This window comes from Chionomys nivalis, chromosome 4, assembly GCF_950005125.1.
Source record: "Chionomys nivalis chromosome 4, mChiNiv1.1, whole genome shotgun sequence".
Taxonomy (NCBI): domain Eukaryota; kingdom Metazoa; phylum Chordata; class Mammalia; order Rodentia; family Cricetidae; genus Chionomys; species Chionomys nivalis.
In genome coordinates this window covers 20,994,591-21,017,735 of record NC_080089.1, presented here as the reverse complement: position 1 = coordinate 21,017,735, position 23,145 = coordinate 20,994,591, and the positions used below count along the sequence as shown (strand labels likewise).

At 49.0% G+C, this 23,145-nt stretch overlaps 3 protein-coding genes across 17 annotated transcripts in view; 1 reads left to right on the top strand and 2 right to left on the bottom strand.

The window, feature by feature from the left end:
* Positions 1–6,862: 6,862 nt before the first annotated feature.
* On the bottom strand, positions 6,863–7,323 carry LOC130873860 (40S ribosomal protein S25-like). The gene has a single exon (XM_057768854.1). The coding sequence runs from the start codon at positions 7,283–7,285 to the stop codon at positions 6,908–6,910; it is 378 nt and encodes a 125-aa protein (XP_057624837.1). The 5' UTR covers positions 7,286–7,323; the 3' UTR covers positions 6,863–6,907.
* An 8,016-nt stretch (positions 7,324–15,339) lies between these two features.
* Positions 15,340–17,769, top strand: Tmed1 (transmembrane p24 trafficking protein 1). Its single transcript, XM_057767891.1, has 4 exons — positions 15,340–15,532; positions 16,130–16,227; positions 16,367–16,550; positions 17,199–17,769. Exons 1-4 carry the CDS (start codon positions 15,353–15,355, stop codon positions 17,415–17,417), a joined length of 681 nt encoding a protein of 226 aa, XP_057623874.1. The 5' UTR covers positions 15,340–15,352; the 3' UTR covers positions 17,418–17,769.
* A 199-nt stretch (positions 17,770–17,968) lies between these two features.
* The window catches only part of Dnm2 (dynamin 2), a 91,955-nt gene continuing 86,778 nt past the window's right edge, over positions 17,969–23,145 (bottom strand). For 3 of the 15 annotated variants that reach the window (XM_057767874.1, XM_057767877.1, XM_057767886.1), the window contains 4 exons: positions 21,995–22,159; positions 20,767–20,999; positions 19,801–20,052; positions 18,201–19,248 (listed from right to left, as the gene is read on the bottom strand). In XM_057767874.1, the coding sequence (XP_057623857.1) occupies positions 19,179–19,248; positions 19,801–20,052; positions 20,767–20,999; positions 21,995–22,159 (720 nt within the window). In that variant the 3' untranslated portion in view covers positions 18,201–19,178. Of the gene's footprint in view, positions 18,172–18,198; positions 19,249–19,800; positions 20,053–20,766; positions 21,000–21,994; positions 22,160–23,145 lie in introns of those variants that run through there. The other 12 variants (XM_057767880.1, XM_057767890.1, XM_057767878.1 and 9 more) reach the window with 10 other exon arrangements.

The window sequence follows — 23,145 nt, the reverse complement described above, 5'->3', positions numbered from 1 at the left end:
GAGGCAGCTTTTTTCAATTCCAGCCTTTTGCTCCCCTCTGTGGCTTGTGACATGGTGGCTCAGTGACAGGGCAGATCACACCTCTAGGTCTTTCTTATTAAGCTTAAAAATCCCGGCAGCTCAAAAATTGTGACTTTTTCATGCAGCATGTGTCTGCTGCCATTTTGACTGAGGTCATGTGACCTTACCACCATCTTAACTGAGGTGAAATGACTTCACCGCCATCTTAACTAAGTGGCTTTTCCATACAGCATGTGGCTGCTGCCATTTTGACTGGTGTCAGGTGACTTCGCTGCCATCTTGGCTGAGAGCCAGGTCAGGTGACCAAGTTCTGCCATCTTTACTGAAGTATGCCCTGCCTTGTCCCCTGGTTTACTTATGTTGTTTTTTTTTCACTAAATTCCTCTTGTTGACTCTGTTGCATGTTTTGGGCAGTGGCATGCTTTTGGTAGGGCCTACCAAGAGCATCCACTTTGCCCAATTCTTATTCACTTGCTCTGTGTGTGATCATACATGTAACTTAAATGTACCTATGCTTAATGTTATAATTGTTCATTGCATGCCATTTTAGACTAAAAAACAATAAGTCTCACATTTTAAACTGGTATGTACTTTTTTTTTATTTATTTTTACTTTTTTGGTTTTTCAAGACAGGGTTTCTCTGTGGCTTTGGAGCCTGTCCTGAAACTAGCTCTTGTAGACCAGGCTGGTCTTGAACTCACAGAGATCCACCTGCCTCTGCCTCCCGAGTGCTGGGATTAAAGGCGTGCGCCACCACCTCCCGGCTTGGTATGTACTTTTAAGTCTCTTACAAAAAATACTTTATGCCAGGCGGTGGTGGCACACGCCTTTAATCCCAGCACTCAGGAGGCAGAGGCAGGCGGATCTCTGTGAGTTCGAGGCCAGCCTGGTCTACAAGAGTTAGTTCCAGGACAGGGACAGGAATCAAAAGCCACGGAGAAACCCTGTCTCGAAAATTCAGAAAAAAAAAATGTGAGTGGAAACAAAAAATACTTTATATTTAATTCAACCCTCATTAAAAGTATATTAAGCTGTTCTCTATTATTTTTAGTTCTGCCATTAACCTTATATTGCAAGCAGTTTTTTCTTCTGTCTGTCTTTTTATGAGTGTAAATCTTACCTGTTAAGAGCCAGTACAGTCAAGCTCAGACCCAGCCCTCCAGGCAGATTCTATACTGTAGTTATACCTGATAAACAGCCCTCAACTGCTCAGAGATCTAGGAAATATGGCATTTAAATATTTAATTATTAAAAAACTTTTCATAACAAAAAGAGACAGGTTGACTGCTAGCAGCAGCGCTCTGTTTCCTCCAGAGAAGACAGCAGACAACGGGGCACACAACAACGTCCATCCACAGTTCACTGCAACTGCCAAGCATTGACCATTGGGCGAAACTGCCTTTTATCTAAATTAAAGATCTCCAGACCATGGACAGAATCGCTGGAATCAACAGCCTAGCTGCTCAGGCCAAGGCAGGCTTGTCTTCCTACAGATTTCTCAGCCCACAGGATCTTCTGGAGCCTGGCAGGCCCTGCACTAAACAGCAAAAGGAAAATGTGACCTTCAGCAACCATGGAGGACCCTGAAGAGTAGTTCTGGGTGCCAACCAAGTAAATTCTCTGTCAGTTTTTAAAAAAAGACTTATTTATTTATTTCTTTATTTTGCAACATTCTGCCTCTATGTATGCCCACATGCCAGAAGAGGGCTCCAGATCTCTTTATAGATGGTTGTGAGCCACCATGTGGTTGCTGGGAATTGAACTCAGGACCTCTGGAAGAGCAGTCAGTGCTCTTAACCACTGAGCCATGTCTCTAGCTCCTCTCTGTCATTTTTAAATCAGTAACTCAAGTAAAATTTTGTCCTTCTCAAAGATCTCTGATGCAGTTTGACAGCTGAGAGGTTTTGTCAGTTTAAAAGGACAACCTCACCAAACAAATTTCAGTAAAATACAAATACAAGACCTGCAAGTTATAAAGGTATGAGGACAAATAAAAGTTATCAAATTTCTCTCACATGCTGCCTTCCATAGTCTTAAAAATACTTTTCATGGTATAAAATATGTCACAGTCATTATAAATGTATGTGTCTAAAACTTCTGTTTTCATAAACCCACAGAATTCTTGTGAGTTCCAGGGAGCTGAATTGAAGGATCCACCTTAAACAGGTCAGATACGTCCCCCTCAATTCCCTGGTCCTAAAGTTTTTTTCCTTAATTTAACTTTGTTCTGCCAATACCTTAAACAGGTGTAAGAGACACCAGTCATTTCCATACCACAAACACTGGACAGGAGCAAAGAGACCAGCTATGCCAGGATGTGGCCAGCACCCAGCCTTCTCAGGTTTCCCCCAAAGACAACACCCACAAATAAGCAAGAAGAAGTCTTGAGAATCTGCTGCCCCGATTCCCTTAACCTGTGGTGCCTAACCTCCCACCTTTTTATTATAAAAAAGAGACAGGAATGTAATGATTATTCTGTCTCTTTAAGAGACAAGCCACACCCACTCCCTCCCCCATCCACTGAGGCAGGCTGATCTTCAGCTTCCAGCCTGAGCTCTCTTTTTTCAGTCTTCCTCTCAGAGAGGCAGCTTCTGCCCCTCTCCCCACTTCTTCCGTTCCCCCCTTATGTCTCTCTCTCCTCTCTCTCTCTCTCTCTCTCTGTCTCTCTCTCTCTCTCTCTCTCTCTCCTCTTCTCCCCTCTCCCTTCCCCCTCCAAAACCCCCTGAATAAATATCCAACCTCACTCTGCATAGCGTGCCCATCCATGTATCTGTCTCTCTCACCCGCCCGCCTGCCACTGTCACATGGAGACCTGCCACGTGGTCTCGTGCACTGTCCCTGCTTGGGACTGGTTGCTTTTTGCAGCAAGCTGCTGGGAACCCACAGCAAACTCATTTCACCCAGCACTTGTAAGTTAGAGGCAGGTGGATCTCTGTGAGTTTAAGACCAGCCTGGTCTAAAAGAGCTAGTTTCAGGACAGACTCCAAAGCTACAGAGAAATCCTGTCTTGAAAAACAAAAAAACAAAAGAAAGAAACCTTAACTAAGATAACTGCTCTGTGTGTAGCCATGCTATTCCTCCCAGGACACAGAGCCACACAGGAGTGGGGAGAGCAAGCAGACTGTTGTGCACAGGGTACTGTCAGTCTTGTCTGTGTGACAGGATCTGAACCAGCCAAGGAATAAACCTCTGGAATGTCTGGGAGGGATATTTTAGTATGGGTTAACCAATGTGGACTCACCCTACATGTGAGCGACACCATTCCCTCTGGCTGGGATCCTGGGCAAAATAAGTGAGAACTGAACAGCAGCATGCATCTCTTTGCTGCTGACTGTGGATGTAATGTGACCAGCTACCGTGTCCTCCTCACCATGACAGACAGTATCCCCGAGAATGTGAACTAGCCTGGTGCACACCTTTAATGCAGCACTCAGGAGGCAGAGGCAGGTGGGTCTCTGAATTACAGACCAGCCAGCATTACATAAAGAAACTGTCTCAGAACAACAGCAACTCATGTATATATGTATGCACATGTGGGACACTTTTTGACACGGGAACTTTTTAAAAGATTTATTTATTATGTATACAGTATTCTGCCTGCATGTATATTTGGACACCAGAAGAGGGCAACAGATCTCATTATAGATGGTTGTGAGCCTCCTTGTGGTCGCTGGGAATTGAACTCAAGATTTCTGGAAGAGCAGCCAGAGTTCTTACCCTCTGAGCCACCTCTCCAGTCCGACATGGAAACATTTTAAGTCAAAGAATTAACTCCGCCGGGCGGTGGTGGCGCACGCCTTTAATCCCAGCACTTGGGAGGCAGAGGTAGGCGGATCTCTGTGAGTTCGAGACCAGCCTGGTCTACAAGAGCTAGTTCCAGGACAGGCTCCAAAGCCACAGAGAAACCCTATCTTGAAAAACCAAAAAAAAAAAAAAAAAAAACCACAAAGAATTAACTCCCAGCCATCTGAGGCAAAAGTTGACAACGAAGGTAAGGAAAGAGCGGGTGTAAAGCACTTGGGCTCAGTCTCCCTGTGCACCAAGGACACTGACAGCATGCAGAAGGATAGGGATACCTTTCATACATGAGACGGCGCTCAGCTGCGATGTCCATGTCCTGGGTAAGCACTGGACATACCAGAGGTTCCTGACGACCAGGGCATTTTCCTGATGATGTTTGCCCTCTTCCCCCACCATAAAGCATGTGATGGCTAATGCTGTTAACCTGGGGGCTGGGGCTCAGTGATTAGGAGCATCAACTGCTCTTCCAAAGGACCTGCGTTCAATTCCCAGCAACCACATGTTGGCTTACTACTCCAGTTCCAGGGAATCTAATGCCCTCTTCTAACCTCTGGAGGCATCGCGGGTGCATGTGGTACACAGACATACATGCAGGCAAATTATCCATACACATAAAAATAAATTAAAAACATACTGTCAACCTGGGCAGCACATGGAGGCACATGCCTCTAATCCCAGCATTAAAGAAGCAGAGGTAGATGGATCTCTGAGTTTGAAACCAACTTGGTCTACATAGTGAGTTCCAGGTCAGGTAGTGCTAAATTGTGAGTCTCTCTCTCTCTCTCTCTCTCTCTCTTTTTTTCCAAGATAGGGTTTCTCTGTAACTTTGGAGCCTGTCCTGGAACTAGCTCTTGTAGACCAGGCTGGTCCCGAACTCACAGAGATCCGACTGCCTCTGCCTCCTGAGTGCTGGGATTAAAGGCGTGCGCCACCACGGCCCAGCTGAGACCCTGTCTCAAGAAAAAGTATATGTACATGAGTATGTGTGTATACATGAGTATGTATGTGTACATGAGTATGTGTATGTACATGAGTATGTGTATGTACATGGGCATGTATATGTACATGAGTATGTGTATGTTCATGAGCATGTATATGTATGTGAGTATGCATGTGTATGTGAGTAAGTATATGTACGTGAATATGTATGTGTACGTGAGTATGTATGTGTACGTGAGTATGTATGTGTACGTGAGTATGTATGTGTACGTGAGTATGTATAATGTATATGTACATATACACATACAGAGACAAACAGTTTGGGCCAGCAAGCTGGCTTAGTGGGAAGAACCTGAGTTTGATCCCTGGATTCCATGGGGTGGCAGAAAAGGAGAAGCTCCAAGAACTCTCTCTCACGTCACTCGTGAGCCTGGTGTGGTATAACACAAGACAAAGCAAACTGCTAGTATATCATCAACCTGACAGGATATAGAATCACCCAGAAGAAAACTGGGCACACCTAAAGGGAGTTCTTTTTTTTTTTTTTTTTTTAAGATTTATTTATTTTTTATGTATACAAAATTCCTTCCATGTATGCTTGCCAGAAGAGGGCACCAGATCTCATTACAGATGGCTGTGAGTCACCATGTGGTTGCTGGGAATTGAACTCAGGACCTCTAGAAGATCAATCAATGCTCTTAACCTCTGAGTCATCTCTCCAGACCTCCCTAAAGGGAGTTCTTAGCTTGGGTAAACTGTGTGCAACATGAACCCAAGGCTGGGGTCCTGCACAGTTATAGCAAGGAGAAGGCCAGCCGAGAGCTGGTCTCTCTCTCCGGCTGTGATCTGTAGGCCCCTTGCTGCCAAGCCCTCTCTGCTGGGGCACATTGAACATGAACTGTAAGTCACAGCAAACACTTCCTCCTTAAACTGTTTCTGCTAAGAATTTGACCACAGCAACAAGAAAAGCAAGGAAGCTGGGGGTGGGGGGTGCACATCTTCAATCCCAGCACTCAACAGGCGGATCCCTGTGAGTTCGAGGCCAGCATGGTCTGCAGAGTGAGTTCCAGGACAACAGGGCTACATAGTGAAACCCTACCAAAAAAAGCAAGGGACACAATGCATAAGAAGCATTTAGACATCAACAAAAGAAACACAACCCAAGTTTGAAATGAAATGTGAATAAATGTTTCTAAAGCAGATTTATAAAAAGGAATAAAGAGGAGGAGGCGATCACCGAATTATTGTGCTGAGCGCCTGGAACCCCAGCCTTGAAAGGAGGAGGCAGGAGTTGCGGGGACCCTGAGAGGGCACTGCTCGAAGCTGTGAAAGTGAAGCCTGGATTTCATGTGGCCAAGGAGAACTGCATACAGCCCATGGGACCACCTGAAACAGAGGGTTTGCGTTGCAGGTGTCAGGCAGGAGGGGCAGAGCCGTCTAAGCCCTCTACCATCAGACACGGGCTAGAGAATTTGGAGTTTCCCGTGTTGGCCTTGGTCTTGCTTTGGTTCTGTATTTCCTCACTGTGCTCATTGTAATATATATTCTGTGCCATTGTATGTTGGAAGTATGTAATTTGATTTTTTTGTTTTGTTTTGTTTTTTTGTTTTTTTCAAGACAGGGTTTCTCTGTGGTTTTGGAGCCTGTCCTGGAACTAGCTCTTGTAGACCAGGCTGGTCTCGAACTCACAGAGATCTGCCTGCCTCTGCCTCCCAAGTGCTGGGATTAAAGGCGTGCGCCACCACCGCCCAGCTTGTAATTTGATTTTTTATTCTATGAAGATTACAATTAAGAGATCATTGAGTCCCAGAAGAGAGTCTTTTTGCTTGTTTGTTTGTTTGGTTTTGTATTTTGAGACAAGAGTTTTTCTGTGTAACAACCTTGGTTGTCTTGGAACTGACTCTGTACACCAGACTGACCTGAACTCAGAGACCCACCTGCCTCAGCATCCCAAACTCTGGGATCAGAGGCGTGCTCACCAGCACAAGGCCAGCTAGCCTTTCTGTACATGTCGCTTTGGTCTTGGTGTTTTATCACAAACAGAAAAGTGGTACAACTCCTTTCACCATTGTGATTCCATCTTTGTGGGTTTTTTTTTGATTTAATAAAGTTTTATTTTTCCAAATGTACAGCTGATTGAACCTGTTCATGCATCTTCACCAGCAGCTGGGGCATTTCCACCCTTTGTGTTTCTGGTGTAAATTACTTGGGCTCTGTGCTTTGAAACCAGCTTGATAAGCCCTTTACTAAGGAGCTCCTGAAGAGCTGCCCTGGCCAAGGAACCGCGAATCTTCAGTCTCTCAGAGACCACGGCTGGAGTAATAAGTTTATAGTTGGGAACTTCCTTACAGAGTTTGTCGTATGTAGCCTTGTCAAACAGGACTAGATTGTTGAGCTTGTCCCGAACTTTGCCTTTGGACCACTTCTTCTTTTTGGCCTTGCCACCGGACTTATTTACTGGGTCTTTGTCTTTTTCGGCCGACTTTCCGGCATCTTTCTTCTTCTTGTCATCCTTGGGCGGCATGATGAAGTTCGGAGAGTGGCGACGACCGCTGCAGCCTCCCTAAGATGTCCGGGAAAAAAGCTCCATCTTTGTTTTTTAGGTTTTTTTTTTTTTTTGAAACAGGGTTTCTCTGTAGCTTTGGAGCCTGTCCTGGATGGAACCAGTTGTTGTAGACCAGGTTGGCTTTGAACTCAGAGATCTACCTGCCTCTGCCTCTCTGAGTTTGAAACCAACTTGGTCTACATAGTGAGTTCCAGGTCAGGTAGTGCTAAATTGTGAGGCCCTGTCTCACTCTCTCTCTCTCTTTTTTTCCCCCTGAGACAGGGTTTCTCTGTAGCTTTGGAGCCTGTCCTGGAACTAGCTCTTGTAGACCAGTCTGGTCTCAAACTCAGAGATCCGCCTGCCTCTGCCTCCCAAGTGCTGGGATTAAAGGTGTGCACCACCCCTGACCAGCTAGTTTCTGTTTTGTTTTTTACTGTGGAAGTGGTTTTTATGTGTAGTTCCCTAATGACTCCTGAGTGAGCATTGCTTCCTGTGTGTTAGCTTTTCAGACAAGGCTGACCTCAAACCACCTGTGCAGGAGCATCCCTGCCACAACTTGCCTGGCCTGTGTAGCATCTCCACCAGACTCCATGGCCACAAAAGTGTGAATGGCAGGCTGAGCTGCCTGCAGGGACTGAGCCTGCACCCTGGAATCCTGTAGGACCCAGGTCTGCCCTTGTTCCTGGGGTGCATTTGCGGGGACAGTTTCTGGTCAGCTAACTAAACATCCTGTTTGTTTCTGTGCTCTCCCTGCCCCGTCTGGTGGTTAGCTGTAGGGCATCGACTCCATTGTTAATATGGTAATTTCCCACCTGCCTGGGCAGGGGTCCTTGTGCAGCAGCTAGATATTTAAGGACTTCCCCAAGTCTGAATAATAATAATAATAATCAGCATTCTGCTGATCTCCTTTCAAATGACCCTGGTCTCTTTGTGTGTTCTTTCAGTCTCCAGGCCCTTGCCTGACTCACGTACGGTACAGTGGCACGCGAACTGTACCAAGGGTGTAACACAGAATCGGGTGTTACAGAATCCCATTTGCAGAGACCTTCCTTTGTCTTTGCTTCCTGGGAACAGAAATTCTTCCAGGTCTTTCCTCTTCACAAGCTGGGAATTTAGCTGCTGGGATCTTGTCCTGAGGGGCACCCTTCCCTGATTCCACTGCAGAGCAGGCCTCTCTCACCTTAATCTCCTTGTCTCATTCAGCGCAAACCTTGGCTGTGGTCTTCTCCCCAAACTGCACATGCATCTCCTTCCTGCCCCTTAGCTCTTCTTCATAGACCTGAACAGGAGTGATCGCCAATAGTCACGTGTGGGGCCAGAACTAGGCTGGCTTGAACCCTGCCATCAAAGGAGAGTCCATTACGTCTCGATTTAGTTTCAGGCAAGTTCTTAGGATAAAGATATAAAACAGCCACATTTTTTTTGCCAGAATATCACCAGAATGGTCACTGGTTTAATTGCCAATACTGTTTCCCTCTGAAGCCTCTTGAGCTGAGCCTCCACAGACCACACATCCCTCAGCTCTGCTGTCTTCCAAGCCCTTGCTAGGATAGTTCGTTAAGATCTCCTTGCAGCATTCAAATGCTTTTTTTATTCCAAATTCCCAAAGTCTTCCACAGAGCTCAAAACATCAAAGCAAAATAGAACTGCCCTTCACAGCAATAGCCCACTCCCTGGTACCCATCTGTCTTCCTTTTTAATCACTGTGATAAAATACCACATCCAAGGGAACCTAGAAAAGAAAGCCGGGGCATGGAGGCAGAAACAGCCAAGAGCACAAGCAGAAGGCAGAGAAAGACAGTGGGAATGGTGTGAGGGTTTTAAAACCTCAGAGCCCACCCCCAGTGACATACCTCCTAAAAAAGGCTGACACCCTAATGTTTCCCACACAGCCACCAACTGAAGACCGATTATCCAAATATCTAAGTTTATGGGGACCATTCTCATTCAAAACACGGTGGAATCCCAACACTGAAAAGGGAGACTCCAGCCTGGCAGTGGTGGAGCACACCTTTAATCCCAGCACTCCGGAGGCAGAGGCAGGCAGATCTCTGTGAGATTGAGGGCAATCGCTTCTTGGCGTTTTGGCTAAGATCAAGTGTGAGATCGAGGCCAGCCTGGTCTGCAAGATCTTTGGAGCCAGGACTGACTCCAAAGCAACACAGAGAAACCCTGTCTCGAAAAAAAACAAAAAAAGAAAGAAAAAAAAAAGAGTCTGTAGTGAGAGTTGTGTTAGAGGAACAGGACTTACAGAATAAAGACGTAGAGACATACATACACGGGTTATTAGAACGGCTTACAAACTGTGGCCCAACTAGTCCAACAATGGAAGGCCCAAGAATTCAGTAATTGTTCAGTCTAAGAGTCTGGATATCTCAGCTGGTCTTCAGTGTGTGCTGGAATCCCAGAGAAGTAGGCTCCAATGTCAGTGAAGGAACGGACTTGCCAGGGAGAGTGAGGGCCAGCGGGCAAGGAGCAAAACCTCCCTTCTTCCTTGTCCTGTATAGAGGCTGCCAGCAGAAGGTGTGGCCCAGATTAAAGGTGGATCTTCCCACCTCAAAAGATCTGGATTAAAAGTGGACCTCCCCATCTCAAATGATTTAATCAAAAATATCCCTCACAGGTGTACCCAGATGTTTGGGTTTTAGTTAATTCCAGAGTCCCAGTGGGGAGGGGGAAATCACAGTGGGGAGGGGGTCACAGTGGGGAGGGGGAAATCACAGTGGGGAGGGGGAAATCACAGTGGGGAGGGGGTCACAGTGGGGAGGGGGTCACAGTGGGGAGGGGGTCACAGTGGGGAGGGAGTCGCAGTGGGGAGGGGGAAATCACAGTGGGGAGGGGTCACAGTGGGGAGGGGGTCACAGTGGGGAGGGAGTCACAGTGGGGAGGGGGAAATCACAGTGGGGAGGGGGAAATCACAGTGGGGAGGGGTCACAGTGGGGAGGGGGTCACAGTGGGGAGGGGGTCACAGTGGGGAGGGAGTCACAGTGGGGAGGGGGAAATCACAGTGGGGAGGGGGAAATCACAGTGGGGAGGGGTCACAGTGGGGAGGGGGTCACAGTGGGGAGGGAGTCACAGTGGGGAGGGGGAAATCACAGTGGGGAGGGGGAAATCACAGTGGGGAGGGGGTCACAGTAGGGAAGGGGTCACAGTGGGGAGGGGGTCACAGTGAGGAGGGGGTCACAGTGGGGAGGGAGTCACAGTGGGGAAGTGTAGCGAGCTGCGTGAAGCCACACCTGATGGCAATGTAGAGAGCTGCATGGAGTCGCACCTGATGGTGCTGGCTCCTGCCCTCCGCGATCCCGAAAGCGAGTGCTCTCTGTGTTAATCAACTCCTATGGCTAAAGCCTGACTTATGCTATTATCACGCAATGATTGTCAGCTGCTTGCATATGTGTGGACCTGTGGGCAATGCCCACCTGGCAATCTGGGGTTGGCGGCCCAGGCCTACTTAAGGGCTGGGAGAGGTTTTGCCCGGGGAGAGAGGGAGAGAAAGAGAAGGGAAAAGATTGCTGTGAATAAAGTCCTGAAATAAACTGCTTAGCAAGAAGAGCTCCGTTGTTGCATGTCTTCCTTGCTGGACGAGGGGGCCATGACAGGGAAGGGGGATCACAGTGGGGAGGGGGAGTCACAGTGGTATAATCTCCTTCTTTCCTTGGCTTTTTTTAAAAAAATAAATAAGCCCAACGTGATGGAACACACCTTTAAGCCCAGCACTCAGGAGGCAGAGGCAGGCAGACCAGGCCAGCCTGGTCTACAAGAGCTAGTCCCAGGACAGGCTCCAAAGCTACAGAGAAACCCTGTCTTTTTTTTTTTTTTTTTGGTTTTTCGAGACAGGGTTTCTCTGTGGTTTTGGAGCCTGTCCTGGAACTAGCTCTGTAGACCAGGCTGGTCTCGAACTCCCAGAGATCTGCCTGCCTCTGCCTCCCGAGTGCTGGGATTAAAGGCGTGCGCCACCACCGCCCGGCGAGAAACCCTGTCTTAAAATAAATAATAGAAAGAAAGAAATTGGGCTGCTGAGACACTGAGATAAGGCCACCTGCTCCAAGCCTGCCTGCCTGAAATGGATCCCCAGAGAGAGACTCCTGTCGGCTGTGCTGGGTCACTCACGGATGTGGGGTGGCACAGTCACACCCACTCAGCAGAAGATGAATGCAAAGCAGTGAAGGAAAGCAGGTTCCTCTGGGACCCTTCCCACCCTCATGACTGTTTTCTCAGTTCTTAATGAATGTGCATTCACTGTGCTCAAATAAACAAATTCCAATCATGTCCTTCTTGCTTTTGTTTTTTCTTTGTTTGTTTGCTTTGTTTTTTTCAGAGACAGGGTTTCTCTGTAGCTTTGGATCCTGTCCTGGAACTAGCTCTTGTAGATCTCAAACTCACAGAGATCCGCCTGCCTCTGCCTCCTGAGAGCTTCACCCTGTTTATTCTGACAGGGCTCGTCTGTTCTCCACTGTCCTCACCATCACCTGCAGGGAATCTGAGTCAATACAGATGAAAGCACCCAGGTTGTGTGCATCTGACCTCATTCAACATCATGGGGGACGGATGGGCTCTGGTGTTTGAAGGGGCAGTGCCCAGTCCTCCTGTCTCTGCGAATGTAAACAATTCTTCAGATATCCCAGACAGGGCACAAGCCTCATTCTGCCCAGTCCTCACAAAAGCTAGCTGGCACTACTGTTCTTATTCATGGACAGGGAAACTGAGACCCACTGGAGTGACTGCCTCATTTAAAGGTTATTTATTGAAAAATGCTTTTTTCATACAATATATTCTGAATAGTGTCCCTTCTCTCATTTTATCCCAGATTCTCCCCACCTCCCAGCCATCTAACTCCATGATTTCTTTAGAAAAAAAAAACAGGCAAACAAACAAAAACAAAACAATAATAATAAATCAGAAGAAACACATACACTATTAAAACACAAACTCAGAAACCATAATATATAAAGACCAGTAAGGTAAAAAATGCCCAGAAAAATCATTATGAGGCAAAAAAAAAAAAAAATTTCTAAAAATACCAATGAGCTCATTTTGTGTTGGCTACCTACTTCTGGGCTGGGGCCTGCCCCTTGAGGTTTGTGTATTCAGTAAGACTCCATTACAGAAAACTATTTTCCTTTGAGTGGTTAACACTTGGGGACAGCCTCTGGGTTAGGGATGGCGCTCTAGTCTACTTCCCAGGGCTAGGATCCCAGCTGGCTTGAACCTGCCCTGCGCAGCAGGCTCTCTGAGTTCACAGGCAGCTCTGTTGTATCCAGACCTTGCTTTCACGGTGTCCTCCCTCCCCTCTGGCTCCTTACACTCTTCCTAAGCCCTGAGGATGTGATGGAGACCTATGGTTTACGACTGAGTTACGATCTCTATTCTCTGCACATTGTCCACTGTGGGTCTCTGTAGCAGGAAGCGCCTCTGCTGATGGTGTGACTGAGTGGTCTATGGGTACAGAAGGTTGTAATTAGGAGTTGTTTTCTTACTACATTCTTTTTAGCAGAACAGTAGCATTTGGCTTTCTACTAGGCCCATGGCCTATCTAGTTGCAAGTTCTAGGTCATCTGAGTAATGACAAGCGTGGGCTTCATCTCTTGGAACTGGTCTTAAATCCAACCATAAAGTAGTTAGTTTATGGACACAAGTTTTGTGCTATGATTACACCATCTTATCTCGCAGGCAGAAATCACCAGTGTAGATTGAAGGGTTTGTAGTAGGGCTGGTGTTTACCTTTCTACGCTGGTTTGCCTGCCTCTGTCTCCTGGATGATAGAATAAAAAGTGTGCACCATGACAACCCAGCTAAGTTTTTAGTATCTCATTCTGTTAATTTCTTGTGCATTTAATTTAATTTCAAATTTTGTTTGCATCTACACATGCGTGTCCCAGGGTGGAGGCAGGGAAGGTGTCCTATTTTAGAACATTTTATTTTATTTTTATTTGAGACAGTGTTTCCAGTTGTGTAGAACTTAGTTTAATTTCAAATTTTTAAAGAATTTTTTTTATTTTTTGGTTTTTCGAGACAGGGTTTCTCTGTAGCTTTGAAGCCTGTCCTGGAACTAGCTCTTGTAGCCCAGGCTGACCACGAACTCAGAGATCCACCTACCTCTGCCTCCCGAGTACTGCCTTTAGGTTTTCCAGTTTGGTAGAGTACGAACTTTTTTTTTTTAAATCTTTCTCTGTGTGACAACAGCTCTGGATGTTCGAGAACCCACTTTGTGGACCAGGCTGGCTTTGAACGCCACCTACTTCTGCCTATCTAGTGCTGGGATTAAAGGTGTGTGCCACCACTGCCCAACTTCAAACTATTTTTTCTTTTTTATCTTTTTCATGTGCATTCGTGTTTTGCCTGTATGATGTTTGTGTAAAGGTGTCAGATCCCCTGAAACTGGCTTGACAGGCAGTTGTGAGCTGCCACGTGGGTGCTGGGAACTGAACCTGTGTCCTCTGGAGGAGCAGCCAGTGCTCTTAACCGCTGAGCCCTTTCTTCAAGCCCCAAACTAACACTACCTTTTTTCCTTTTGAGAAGGGTTTCTCTGAGCAACAGCCCTGGCTGTCCTGGAACTCTGTAGACCAGGCTGACCTCAAACTCACTGAGATCCACCTGCCTCTGTTTCCTGAGTGCTGGGATTAAAGGCGTGCAACACCACCGCTCAGTCAAATTACTTTTCTTTCTTTCTTTTTTTTTTAATATTCATATATTGTTCTTTTTTTAAATTTTATTTTATTTATTTATTATGCATACAATATTCTGTCTGTGTGTATGCCTGAAGGCCAGAAGAGGGCACCAGACTTCATTACAGATGGTTGTGAGCCACCATGTGGTTGCTGGGAATTGAACTCAGGACCTTTGGAAGAGCAGGCAATGCTCTTAACCACTGAGCCATCTCTCCAGCCCCCCAAATTACTTTTCTTAAACATAAACAGCCAAGACCCACCTGCCTAGGGATGGCATACCACCTGCACAGCGGGCTAGGCCTTCCGGCCTCAGATAGCAAAGAAAATGCCCGCAAGGCAATTCTTCCTGTGAGAATCCCTTTTGCCAGATTTGTGTCAAGTGGATAAAAACTAACTAGCACGGTGGTGCGCGTGTGTATGTGTGAGTGTGTGTATGCGTGTGCATGGAAGTCAGAGGACAACTAACTTGTGAGAGTCAGTTCTATCCTTCCACCACGTGGGTCCTAGGGATTGAACTGGGGTAATCAGGTTTAGCAGCGAGGACCTTTATCCTCTGAGTATCTCGAGGCCAAATAGATCCTTCGTAACACGTGCTAGTCTGGAACTATCTATGTACCCGAGGATGACCTCCAATTCAAACTCCTCAGAACTCCTGCCTCAGTCTCCCAATGCTAGAGTTAGGGCTTATGTCAGCAGGAACTCACTAGGACCTCTTGGCCCAAAGGTGTGAGACCAATTGGATGTAGAGTGAGGGCGTGTTCTGCTCACCACCTAACAAGCACCCCCAACTTAAGGAGACCAAAATCCTTCTAAAGTGATGATGTAAGGTATAAAGAGAAAGGAGAGCTGGCGTTGAGTCTGGGGAGGCCATGCTCATTGAACAAGCGTCGCTAGAAGCTAACATCGGAGTACCGCCAGCACCCGGACACCTCCCGACCGGGATCCAACCCAGGACCCACCACAGACGGGTTTCTCCTACACCAGCCTGATCAATAGGCGACACGAGACTTGCACTGGAGTAGGGAGGACCGCAGGCGGTGCCACAGAGGACCCGCAAACCTCCCCGTTTAGTCATCTTAATTTTTGCCTGAAAAATTGCTTCATCATTTCAGACCTGTCATTTCTCCTATCCCCAACTCCAGTGGTTAATAACAGATATGGAGAAGTTTCACAAAATCCTAGTGAGTGTTAGTGTGCTTTCTAACAGATTAGGCATTCGTCCGGGCAGCTCCCCTCTTTGGGACCCTTCACATAGCATTCCGCGGGTTTGGGGCCGAACATAGGCTCCAGCCAATGAGCTTTGCCGAAATGAGAGGTGGGCGGGACCAGTGCTTAAAGGACCCACATCCTTTAAGTAGAGTAGAACGTGATACGGATCATGGCGGCCGGCGCGGCCGTAGCCCTGGCCCTGTGGCTACTCCTGCCAGCAGTAGGAGTGGGAGAGGCGGGGCCGCCGCCCATTCAGGACGGCGAGTTTACATTTCTGCTTCCCGCAGGGAGGAAGCAATGCTTTTACCAGTCCGCGCCGGCCAATGCTAGTTTAGAGACCGAGTACCAGGTGAGAAGGTCCGGGGCTCGGAACGCGGCGTAGGACAAGGGGGCGTGGCCAGCGGAGGGGCGTGGAGTGGGCGTGGCCTGGATGCCTATGGTCTCCTGGGCTAGGGGAGTTCCGAGCTGGAAGCTCTTTGGGTAGGGTTCAGGGCAACTCCCTGGTGGCTAGAGGGTCGGCGACCACTATATATTTGCAGCCAGGTAGACACCCACCTTGGACTGCTAAAGGGGGTGGTGGGATGGCCCGATGAAAGACCTCGCGTGGAACGTTTTAGGGACCAGGAAGGAACCTTGCAGGTGTGGATGTCGGTGCTCAGATAGGCCCTTAGGGCAGCAAGATGGCTCAATGGGTAAAAGAACGCGCAGCTAAACTAAACCCGATGTCCCGAGTTTCCTAACTGTGGTGGAGGTTGAGAACTGACTCCTGCATGCTGCCCTATGATCCCCACAGGCTACCCTCCTACCCCAAACATACATGGTTTGTTTTGAAGATAGGCTCCTAGTGGTTGTATGGGTATTTTCCAGTTCGGTTCAACCCAGTCCTTCTGTGGAAGATAAGCTGGGCTCAAACCTGCCCATTCCCCAACTCTTACCTGCTCTTCAGGTGATTGGAGGTGCGGGGCTGGATGTGGACTTCACCTTGGAGAGCCCTCAGGGTGTGCTGTTGGTCAGTGAGTCTCGAAAGGCTGATGGGGTGCACACGTGAGTGAAGTCTTGCCCTGTCTTGGTTCAGTTACAGCCCTGCAGCTCCCCAGTGGCCTCGGGTTACCATCCTACTGGCTCCACAGACCAGCTGGCTGGTCACTCCAGGGTCATGTCTGTGTCTCATTTATCTGCCCAGGGTGGAGCCTACTGAGGCCGGGGACTACAGGCTATGCTTTGACAATTCCTTCAGTGCCATCTCAGAGAAGCTAGTGTTCTTCGAGCTCATCTTTGACAGTTTCCAGGATGAGGAAGAGGTGGAAGGTTGGGCTGAGGCTGTGGAGCCAGAGGAGATGCTTGATGTCAAAATGGAAGACATCAAGGTGAGTTGAATGTGGTGGTGCATGTTTGTAATCCCAGCACTCAGGAGGCTGAGGCAGCATTCCAGTGAGTTCAAGACCAACCTGGGCTATAGCAAGAACCCATCTCACAAAACCAAAAGGGCTAGGGATAGTTCAGTTGGTAGAGTGATACCCTAAGACGCATGAAGTTCCTACACCCAGCACTCCATAAAACCAGTGTGGGTTACAATTGGATACAAGAGGATCACAAACTCAAGGCCACCCTTGACTTGCATATAAAGACCAGTCTTTGACACAAAAGATCCTATTTTAAAGGCTGGTGAAATGGTTTAGCAGGCAGGCAAAGGCAACTGCCACCAAGCCTAACTACCTGAGACCCACACAGTGGCAGGAGAGAACTGACCCCTGTAAGCTGTCCTCTGACCTCCACATGAATGCACAGTATGTGCACCCTCTGACCCGTAAGAAAAAAAGGCCTTACCTAAAAACAAACAAGAAAACATCATGGGGAAAAATGGAAAAAACAAAAAACACTGGGTTTCTAGGAGAGGATGTGAGACATGAGACCAGAGAGGCAAATTAACTTGCTGACAGTCACACAGCCATTGAACGGCACGAGTGAGGATTTGGCTTAGGCAGCCTGACCCCGTCCTCTCTGTGACTTGGCAGGAATCCATAGAGACTATGAGGACCCGGCTGGAACGGAGCATCCAGATGCTGACTCTGCTACGAGCCTTTGAGGCACGTGATCGGAACCTTCAGGAAGACAACCTGGAGCGGGTCAACTTCTGGTCAGCTGCCAATGTGGCTGTGCTGCTGTTGGTGGCTGTCCTGCAGGTCTGCACACTCAAGCGCTTCTTCCACGACAAGCGTCCTGTACCCACGTAGCCCCGGCCACAGAGGATGAGTGAAACAGTGGAGGCCCTCAGGCCTGTGTGACTTGTGGAGACCTCCCCAGACTCAGAGAGGACCCCATGTATCCATCCCTTCCTGGGTGAGCAGGGAGTGTGAGTGGATTGCAGACCCCTTGGATGGGGAGGCTCAGCACCAGTGCCTGTTCCTCGGAAGCTGAAGTGTTAGGTGCTGCAGTGTGGGGCTATATGGCTCACAGATGCCCTGGTTTCTCCTGATATCTATCGTGCCTTAGCTTAAGTCTTCCAGCCATCAGGATGGGTCAAGCTGTGCGGCTGTCCCTGGCCCTTACCCCAGCTGGACACACCCCACCTGCAATGTCTCTGCTCGCTCCTGGGGATAAGCCTACTTTGCTAGGGTCTGGGAAGGAGACACACCTGCAGAGTTCTTGCCAGGACAGTCACTTTTATTTGATAGGAAAGAGCCCTGGCTCCTCGGCCCAGTGGGAGCCAGCTGGTGGGGGGCTGACGACAAAACTCCAAGAGGAGCCCTTCCTTCTCTCTGGGTGCAGCCCACAGTCTACCTGCAAGCCTCGAGGAACAAAGGGCATCTGTCCTGGGCTCTGGGGTCAATAAATTATGGTCAGAAAAATTAATAGTGCCTGGTGACTTGGGCTCAGGGACAGCAGCTTGGGACAGACCTAGCCTCAAGCCAGGCAGCCTGGAAGGCGGGAGGGCACTCCCACGAAGCTCAGAAGAAAGGCCGGGCAGGAGCCGATGGAGGTGGTCGCCTGGCACGAAAGAAAAAGATCATAAAGCAAAGTTGAACCATGTCCCCTATAGAGCTAATGGGGGACCTGGAAGTGGGCCTGGCCACAATGCCGTTCGGGGTAGTGGCTAGAATTTCTGTTTCCTATGAGCACCGGGAGAGGGGGTCCTATTCCTGAAGTGGTAGAGAGGTGTTCAGAAGAAATGACAGGAGACACGTGTAAGCGAGGGAAGTGTGGACAGTCTCCACCTGGCCTGGGACAGACACAGAAGGCCCACACACATAGCCACCAGCGGGGCTTCCCTTTATTTTAGTTTATTAATAGGATATACAGAGGCAGGCACTTAACAGTGGTCAAACCAAGCAGTGGGGACAGGATCTGCACAGAGGCACCAGGCCCACCCTATGGGGATGGGCCAGCTGGGAGCCAGAAGGCCCCTGATGTTTCCCCAGCTCACACAGCCCAAACCACACGGGCCGAGGAGAGTGAGGCAGGCCAGAGCTGAGGTGCTCCAGGCCTGAGGAAGGCACAAAGGCACCTCTGGCTATCGAGACTGGGCTGGGCTCAGGTTGTGTGGTTAATATGGCCAAAGAAGATATATATACAACTTGAGCCAGGTAGCTGGCCAGCACTGGGCCTGTTGGGCCCGGCTCACTCCTGAAGAGCCCTTAGGAAAAGTTGGACAGTTGCTGTACCCCAAGAAAGAACAAAGGCTTACAGTCTGTAGAGAAGCCCCTGGTAGAGTTCCCCTACACCAGCCTGGATCTTTCTTTCCAGATGGTCCCAAGGATGCAGTTCCTACTGCCAACCAGACAGTTCTCCTCAACCCAAAGTGCAAAGCCCCCATGTCCTGTTGTCTGGGACCCCACCCACCCCCTCATTGTCATGTCCACCAGGCTAGGGAGGAAAGGGTAGGGTTGCCCACAGGAGCCTGGTCCCACCATGGGGGCGGCAGTAGTGGGGCCCAAACCAAAGCTCTCCTGCACTGTGGGTGCACGAGGACCCCCCAGAACACTGCCCCCTGCAGCCTAGTCGAGCAGGGACGGCTCGGCCGGGCGGATAATGGTAGGCCGACTGGGCGCAGCGGGTGCTCTTCTGCTGCAAAGAGAGCAAGACATGGGGAGGTGGAGGGCAGTGAGGCCAGATGCAGGGTGAGGATGAGGACCCCACCCATCCAGCCCACCCCAGGTGCTCCCAAAGTCGGGGCACCAGGAGGAGTATACAGTATACAGGATTTTCCTGGTATCTCCATGTCACTAGCTGGCTTGGGTAGCACTGGCAAGTTCTGGGCCTTAGGAGGAGCTGGTCTTTCCTTCACCAAGAGGGGTCTGGGGACTGAACTCGGGTCACAAGGCTTGGTAGCAAGCACTTTTACCAGGTGTGTCATCTTGCCCACTTCCCTGCCCTCCTTGGACCTCAGAAATGGAGACCAGAACGTAGCTGACCAGGTATTAGTGATAACCTAGGGTTAGGGAGACAGGCCAGGAGCTGTGAGGTCAGCTGATCCATCGTCCTATGGCTAAGTGGGATTGGTCCCTCTGGGGCTCAGTTTCTCAGCACACAAGCAGCAATGCCTGCACTACTCGATGTCTTGTTGGGGCTACACTGGAAGTCATCAGAATGGAGGCAGTCAGAGTCTGTGGGCCTTACCTGGGCACTCCTGGAGGAACACCAGGGGGAATCCGTGCTGGCCGCGACGGTATCTGAGGTGGTGCTGAGAAAGGGTCGTTGTTGGCAAACGCGTTCTGTGGTCCAGGCCGGGATGGGATGGGGGGTGCTGAGAAGGAGGCTGCAGGCCCCACAGGCACAGGAATCAGGGGAGGCCCTGGTGTGGGACCCCGCACTGCAGGAGGCCGGCCCGGCGGGTGCACGCTAGACACAGGTCGGCGCTGTGGAGTGGGGCTGTGGAGGAGGGAGAGGCTGTAAGCTGGAGGAATCATACTGTGAACACCCCCTGTAAGCGACTGACGAGGGCCACCAGCCTGAGCTACAGCAGTCCAAGTTTCTAGGGTTGCTGTGTCCTGACAGGAAAGCTCTGAGGGAGGTGTGTCCAGACTGTTGTACAGCCCAAGACCCTTCCAGAGCCTCTATCTGTGAGATACCTGTCTGCCTTGTTCCCCACTGGTCCTAGAGACCTCAGTCTTCCCAGGTCTGGGCTCTGGTCCTCTTCCTGAAGGATCCAGTGTCCTGAAGTTTCAGTAGGTCCAATGCACTGACATTCCCTTGACTGTGGCTGCTTAGATGTCTCTCTGGCCCATGCTTCCCATCTTGAGGCTATGGAATCCTAGGTTCTATGGGCTAGAGGGCTCTGTTTGCCTTCTAAATCTTCCCCTGTGCCCTTCGCTATGTCTAGGAGAACGACCTCTGTGGTAGCTGTCCCCTGGGCTCCCTGCTCCACTAGAAGATACAAGAGTAGTGGAGACTTAGGATGTTTTCCTCCAAGGATGTGGCTCAGATTGGCCTTTGGAGGCCATGGCTCCCCTAGTGGCTTTAGGCAGGACAGGTTCTCAGGCCTGTGTGTTGTCCCATTCAGCTGTGACCTATCTCCTGATAGGACCGAGGAACAGGAAGGGTGGAGCTTGTATGGGCACATGGGGGACAAACTGCCCTCCAGACCTGTGTCCGCTGGTGTTCTGGAGCCACGTGTCATCAACAGGTGGGGGCACAGGCGTGGATACGGTGCTGGTACTGATGTCCCCAATGATGTTGAGTGCTTCCTTGAGCGCATGGTACATGCGTAGCATGTCATCCCGACGCTGAGCCTGCTCTGCTGACTCTTCCATGAGGCTACTCTGGTCTGCTGACGAGTACAGGTAGGCCAGCAGCTCATGGTGGATGAAGGCCTTTGTCTGAGGGCAATGGTGGGAGAGGTCAGACCCTTACACTAGCCAAGAACTCAGAAGCCTAATGTGATCAGAAAAACATCCATCGCAGGCTAAGGTTTAGCCATAGAGACTCTGCCTAAAATCAACCCTCCAGTGAGAAGTAGGGGCGTGGCTCAGCTGTAGAGCCCCTGCCTAGACTCCCCTAATGATGGAGTAGAGATGCAGCTCAATAATCCAAAGCTTGCCTAACATGCACCATGCCTTGGGTTCAATCCCCAACATTACAATCCCCAAGCAACTAACCAACAACAAACAAAAACAAAAGGCCACCTAAACAAACCAATTTGTTCTAACTTTGTAGGACTTATTTTAAAATATTTTGTTGTTTTCTTTAAAGATTTATTTATTCATGTATTTCACGTATATGAGTGCTGTCTTCATGCACACCAGAAGAAAATCAGATCTCATTATAGATAGCTGTGAGCCACCATATGGTTGTAGGGAATTGAACTTAGGACCTCTGAAAGAGCAGCCAGTGCTCTTAACTGTCGTCTCTCTAGCTCCTAATTTGTTCTTAAATTAATTTTATTTACTTATTTATTTATTAGTCTGGTGTGTGTGTGTATGCGTCATGGTGTGCATGTCAGAGGACAGCTTTGTGGCATTAGTCTGGCGTGTGTGTATGTATGTATGTGTGTGATATGTGTATGTGTGTAATATGTGTACATGTCAGAGGACAGCTTTGTGGACTGGAAAGTTCCAGAGCAAGTGCCTTTACCTTCTGAGCCACCTTGCTTGCCTTGGTTTTGGTTTTAGAGACAGGGTCATAAATAATCAAGGATCCCCTCAAAGTGGCTATGTAGCTGAGGATGAAGGTGAACTTCTGATCCTCCGGCCTCTACACTCCGGTGCCGGGCTGACAGGCACCACAAAAAGAGGCATTTTGTAGTGCTGCGGCTGGATATCCAGCCCACCAAGCCTCAGTTAAGACCTTGGCTAATTTGGAACTTCCCACTTACATTGTTGATCATGAGGTGCATGATGGTCTTTGGCATGAGGTCACGAATGGACTTGTTGATGATGGCCACATAGGAGTCCACCAGGTTCCGGATGGTCTCCACCTGCCGTTCCAGCTGCGGGTCCATGGAGAAGGTGTTCTCTTGTGCTCCATCCTCATTCTCCGCCTGCACGGGACACAGAGAAGGTGAGCACGGCCGAGCAGGCCGAGCAACTGTAGCTAAGAACTACATGCTCTTGGAACTATGTGCCTACCCTGCTGACAGCCAACCCCCTCTCAAGTGGGTTCCTGACAGTGCTGTTGGATCAGTTGGTCTGTGCTGGGGTATACTGAAAGTCAGGGTGGACTCTTCCCAGGGGATGGGGACACACACCAGGATTCTGTAGTGACTTCACCCCAAGAACAGGAGGAAAAAAGACAACAAGATGAATACCAAGTCCACCTGCCTTCAGGCCATGGATTCTGCTAGAGAACCTTCCGGACCCTAATGACAAACTATGCTCACTCTGCTTTGCTTGCTCCAGTGGGTGTCAGCTATGTGTTCTGAGTTATGGTTTGACTACGGAATGCTAGGGTTCAGGTGTTGGTACCCTGGGTTCCAGGAGCTGCTGTAATTTTTTAAAAATATTTATTTATTTATTTGTTTTTCGAGACAGGGTTTCTCTGTGGTTTTGGAGCCTGTCCTGGAACTAGCTCTTGTAGACCAGGCTGGTCTCGAACTCACAGAGATCCACCTGCCTCTGCCTCCCAAGTGCTGGGATTAAAGGCATGCGCCTATTTATTTATTTGTTTATTTGTTTATTTATTTATTTATTTATTTATTAAGTATACAATATTCTGTCTGCATATATGCCTGCAGGCCAGAAGAGGGCACCAGATCTCATTACAGATGGTTGTGAGCCACCATGTGGTTGCTGGGAATTGAACTCAGGACCTTCGGAAGAGCAGGCAATGCTCTTAACCACTGAGCCATCTCGCCAGCCCCTGAGCTGCTGTAATTTTTAAGACTTATTTTCATTTATGTGTACATCAATGTTGGTACGTGTATATGCCATGTGTGCGGTGTCCACAGAGGCCAGAAGAGGGTGTCAGATCCTCTGGAACTGGAGTTACAGACAGCTGTAAGCTGTAATGTGGGTGCTGAGAACTGAA

Excerpts from the sequence above, each read along its gene's own strand:
- Tmed1 (XM_057767891.1), top strand. The coding sequence starts at position 15,353 with ATGGCGGCCGGCGCGGCCGTAGCCCTGGCCCTGTGGCTACTCCTGCCA. Across the intron at positions 16,228-16,366 it reads AAGGCTGATGGGGTGCACAC|GGTGGAGCCTACTGAGGCCG; the intron begins GTGAGTGAAGTC and ends TTATCTGCCCAG. Across the intron at positions 16,551-17,198 it reads TCAAAATGGAAGACATCAAG|GAATCCATAGAGACTATGAG; the intron begins GTGAGTTGAATG and ends GTGACTTGGCAG.
- LOC130873860 (XM_057768854.1), bottom strand. The coding sequence starts at position 7,285 with ATGCCGCCCAAGGATGACAAGAAGAAGAAAGATGCCGGAAAGTCGGCC.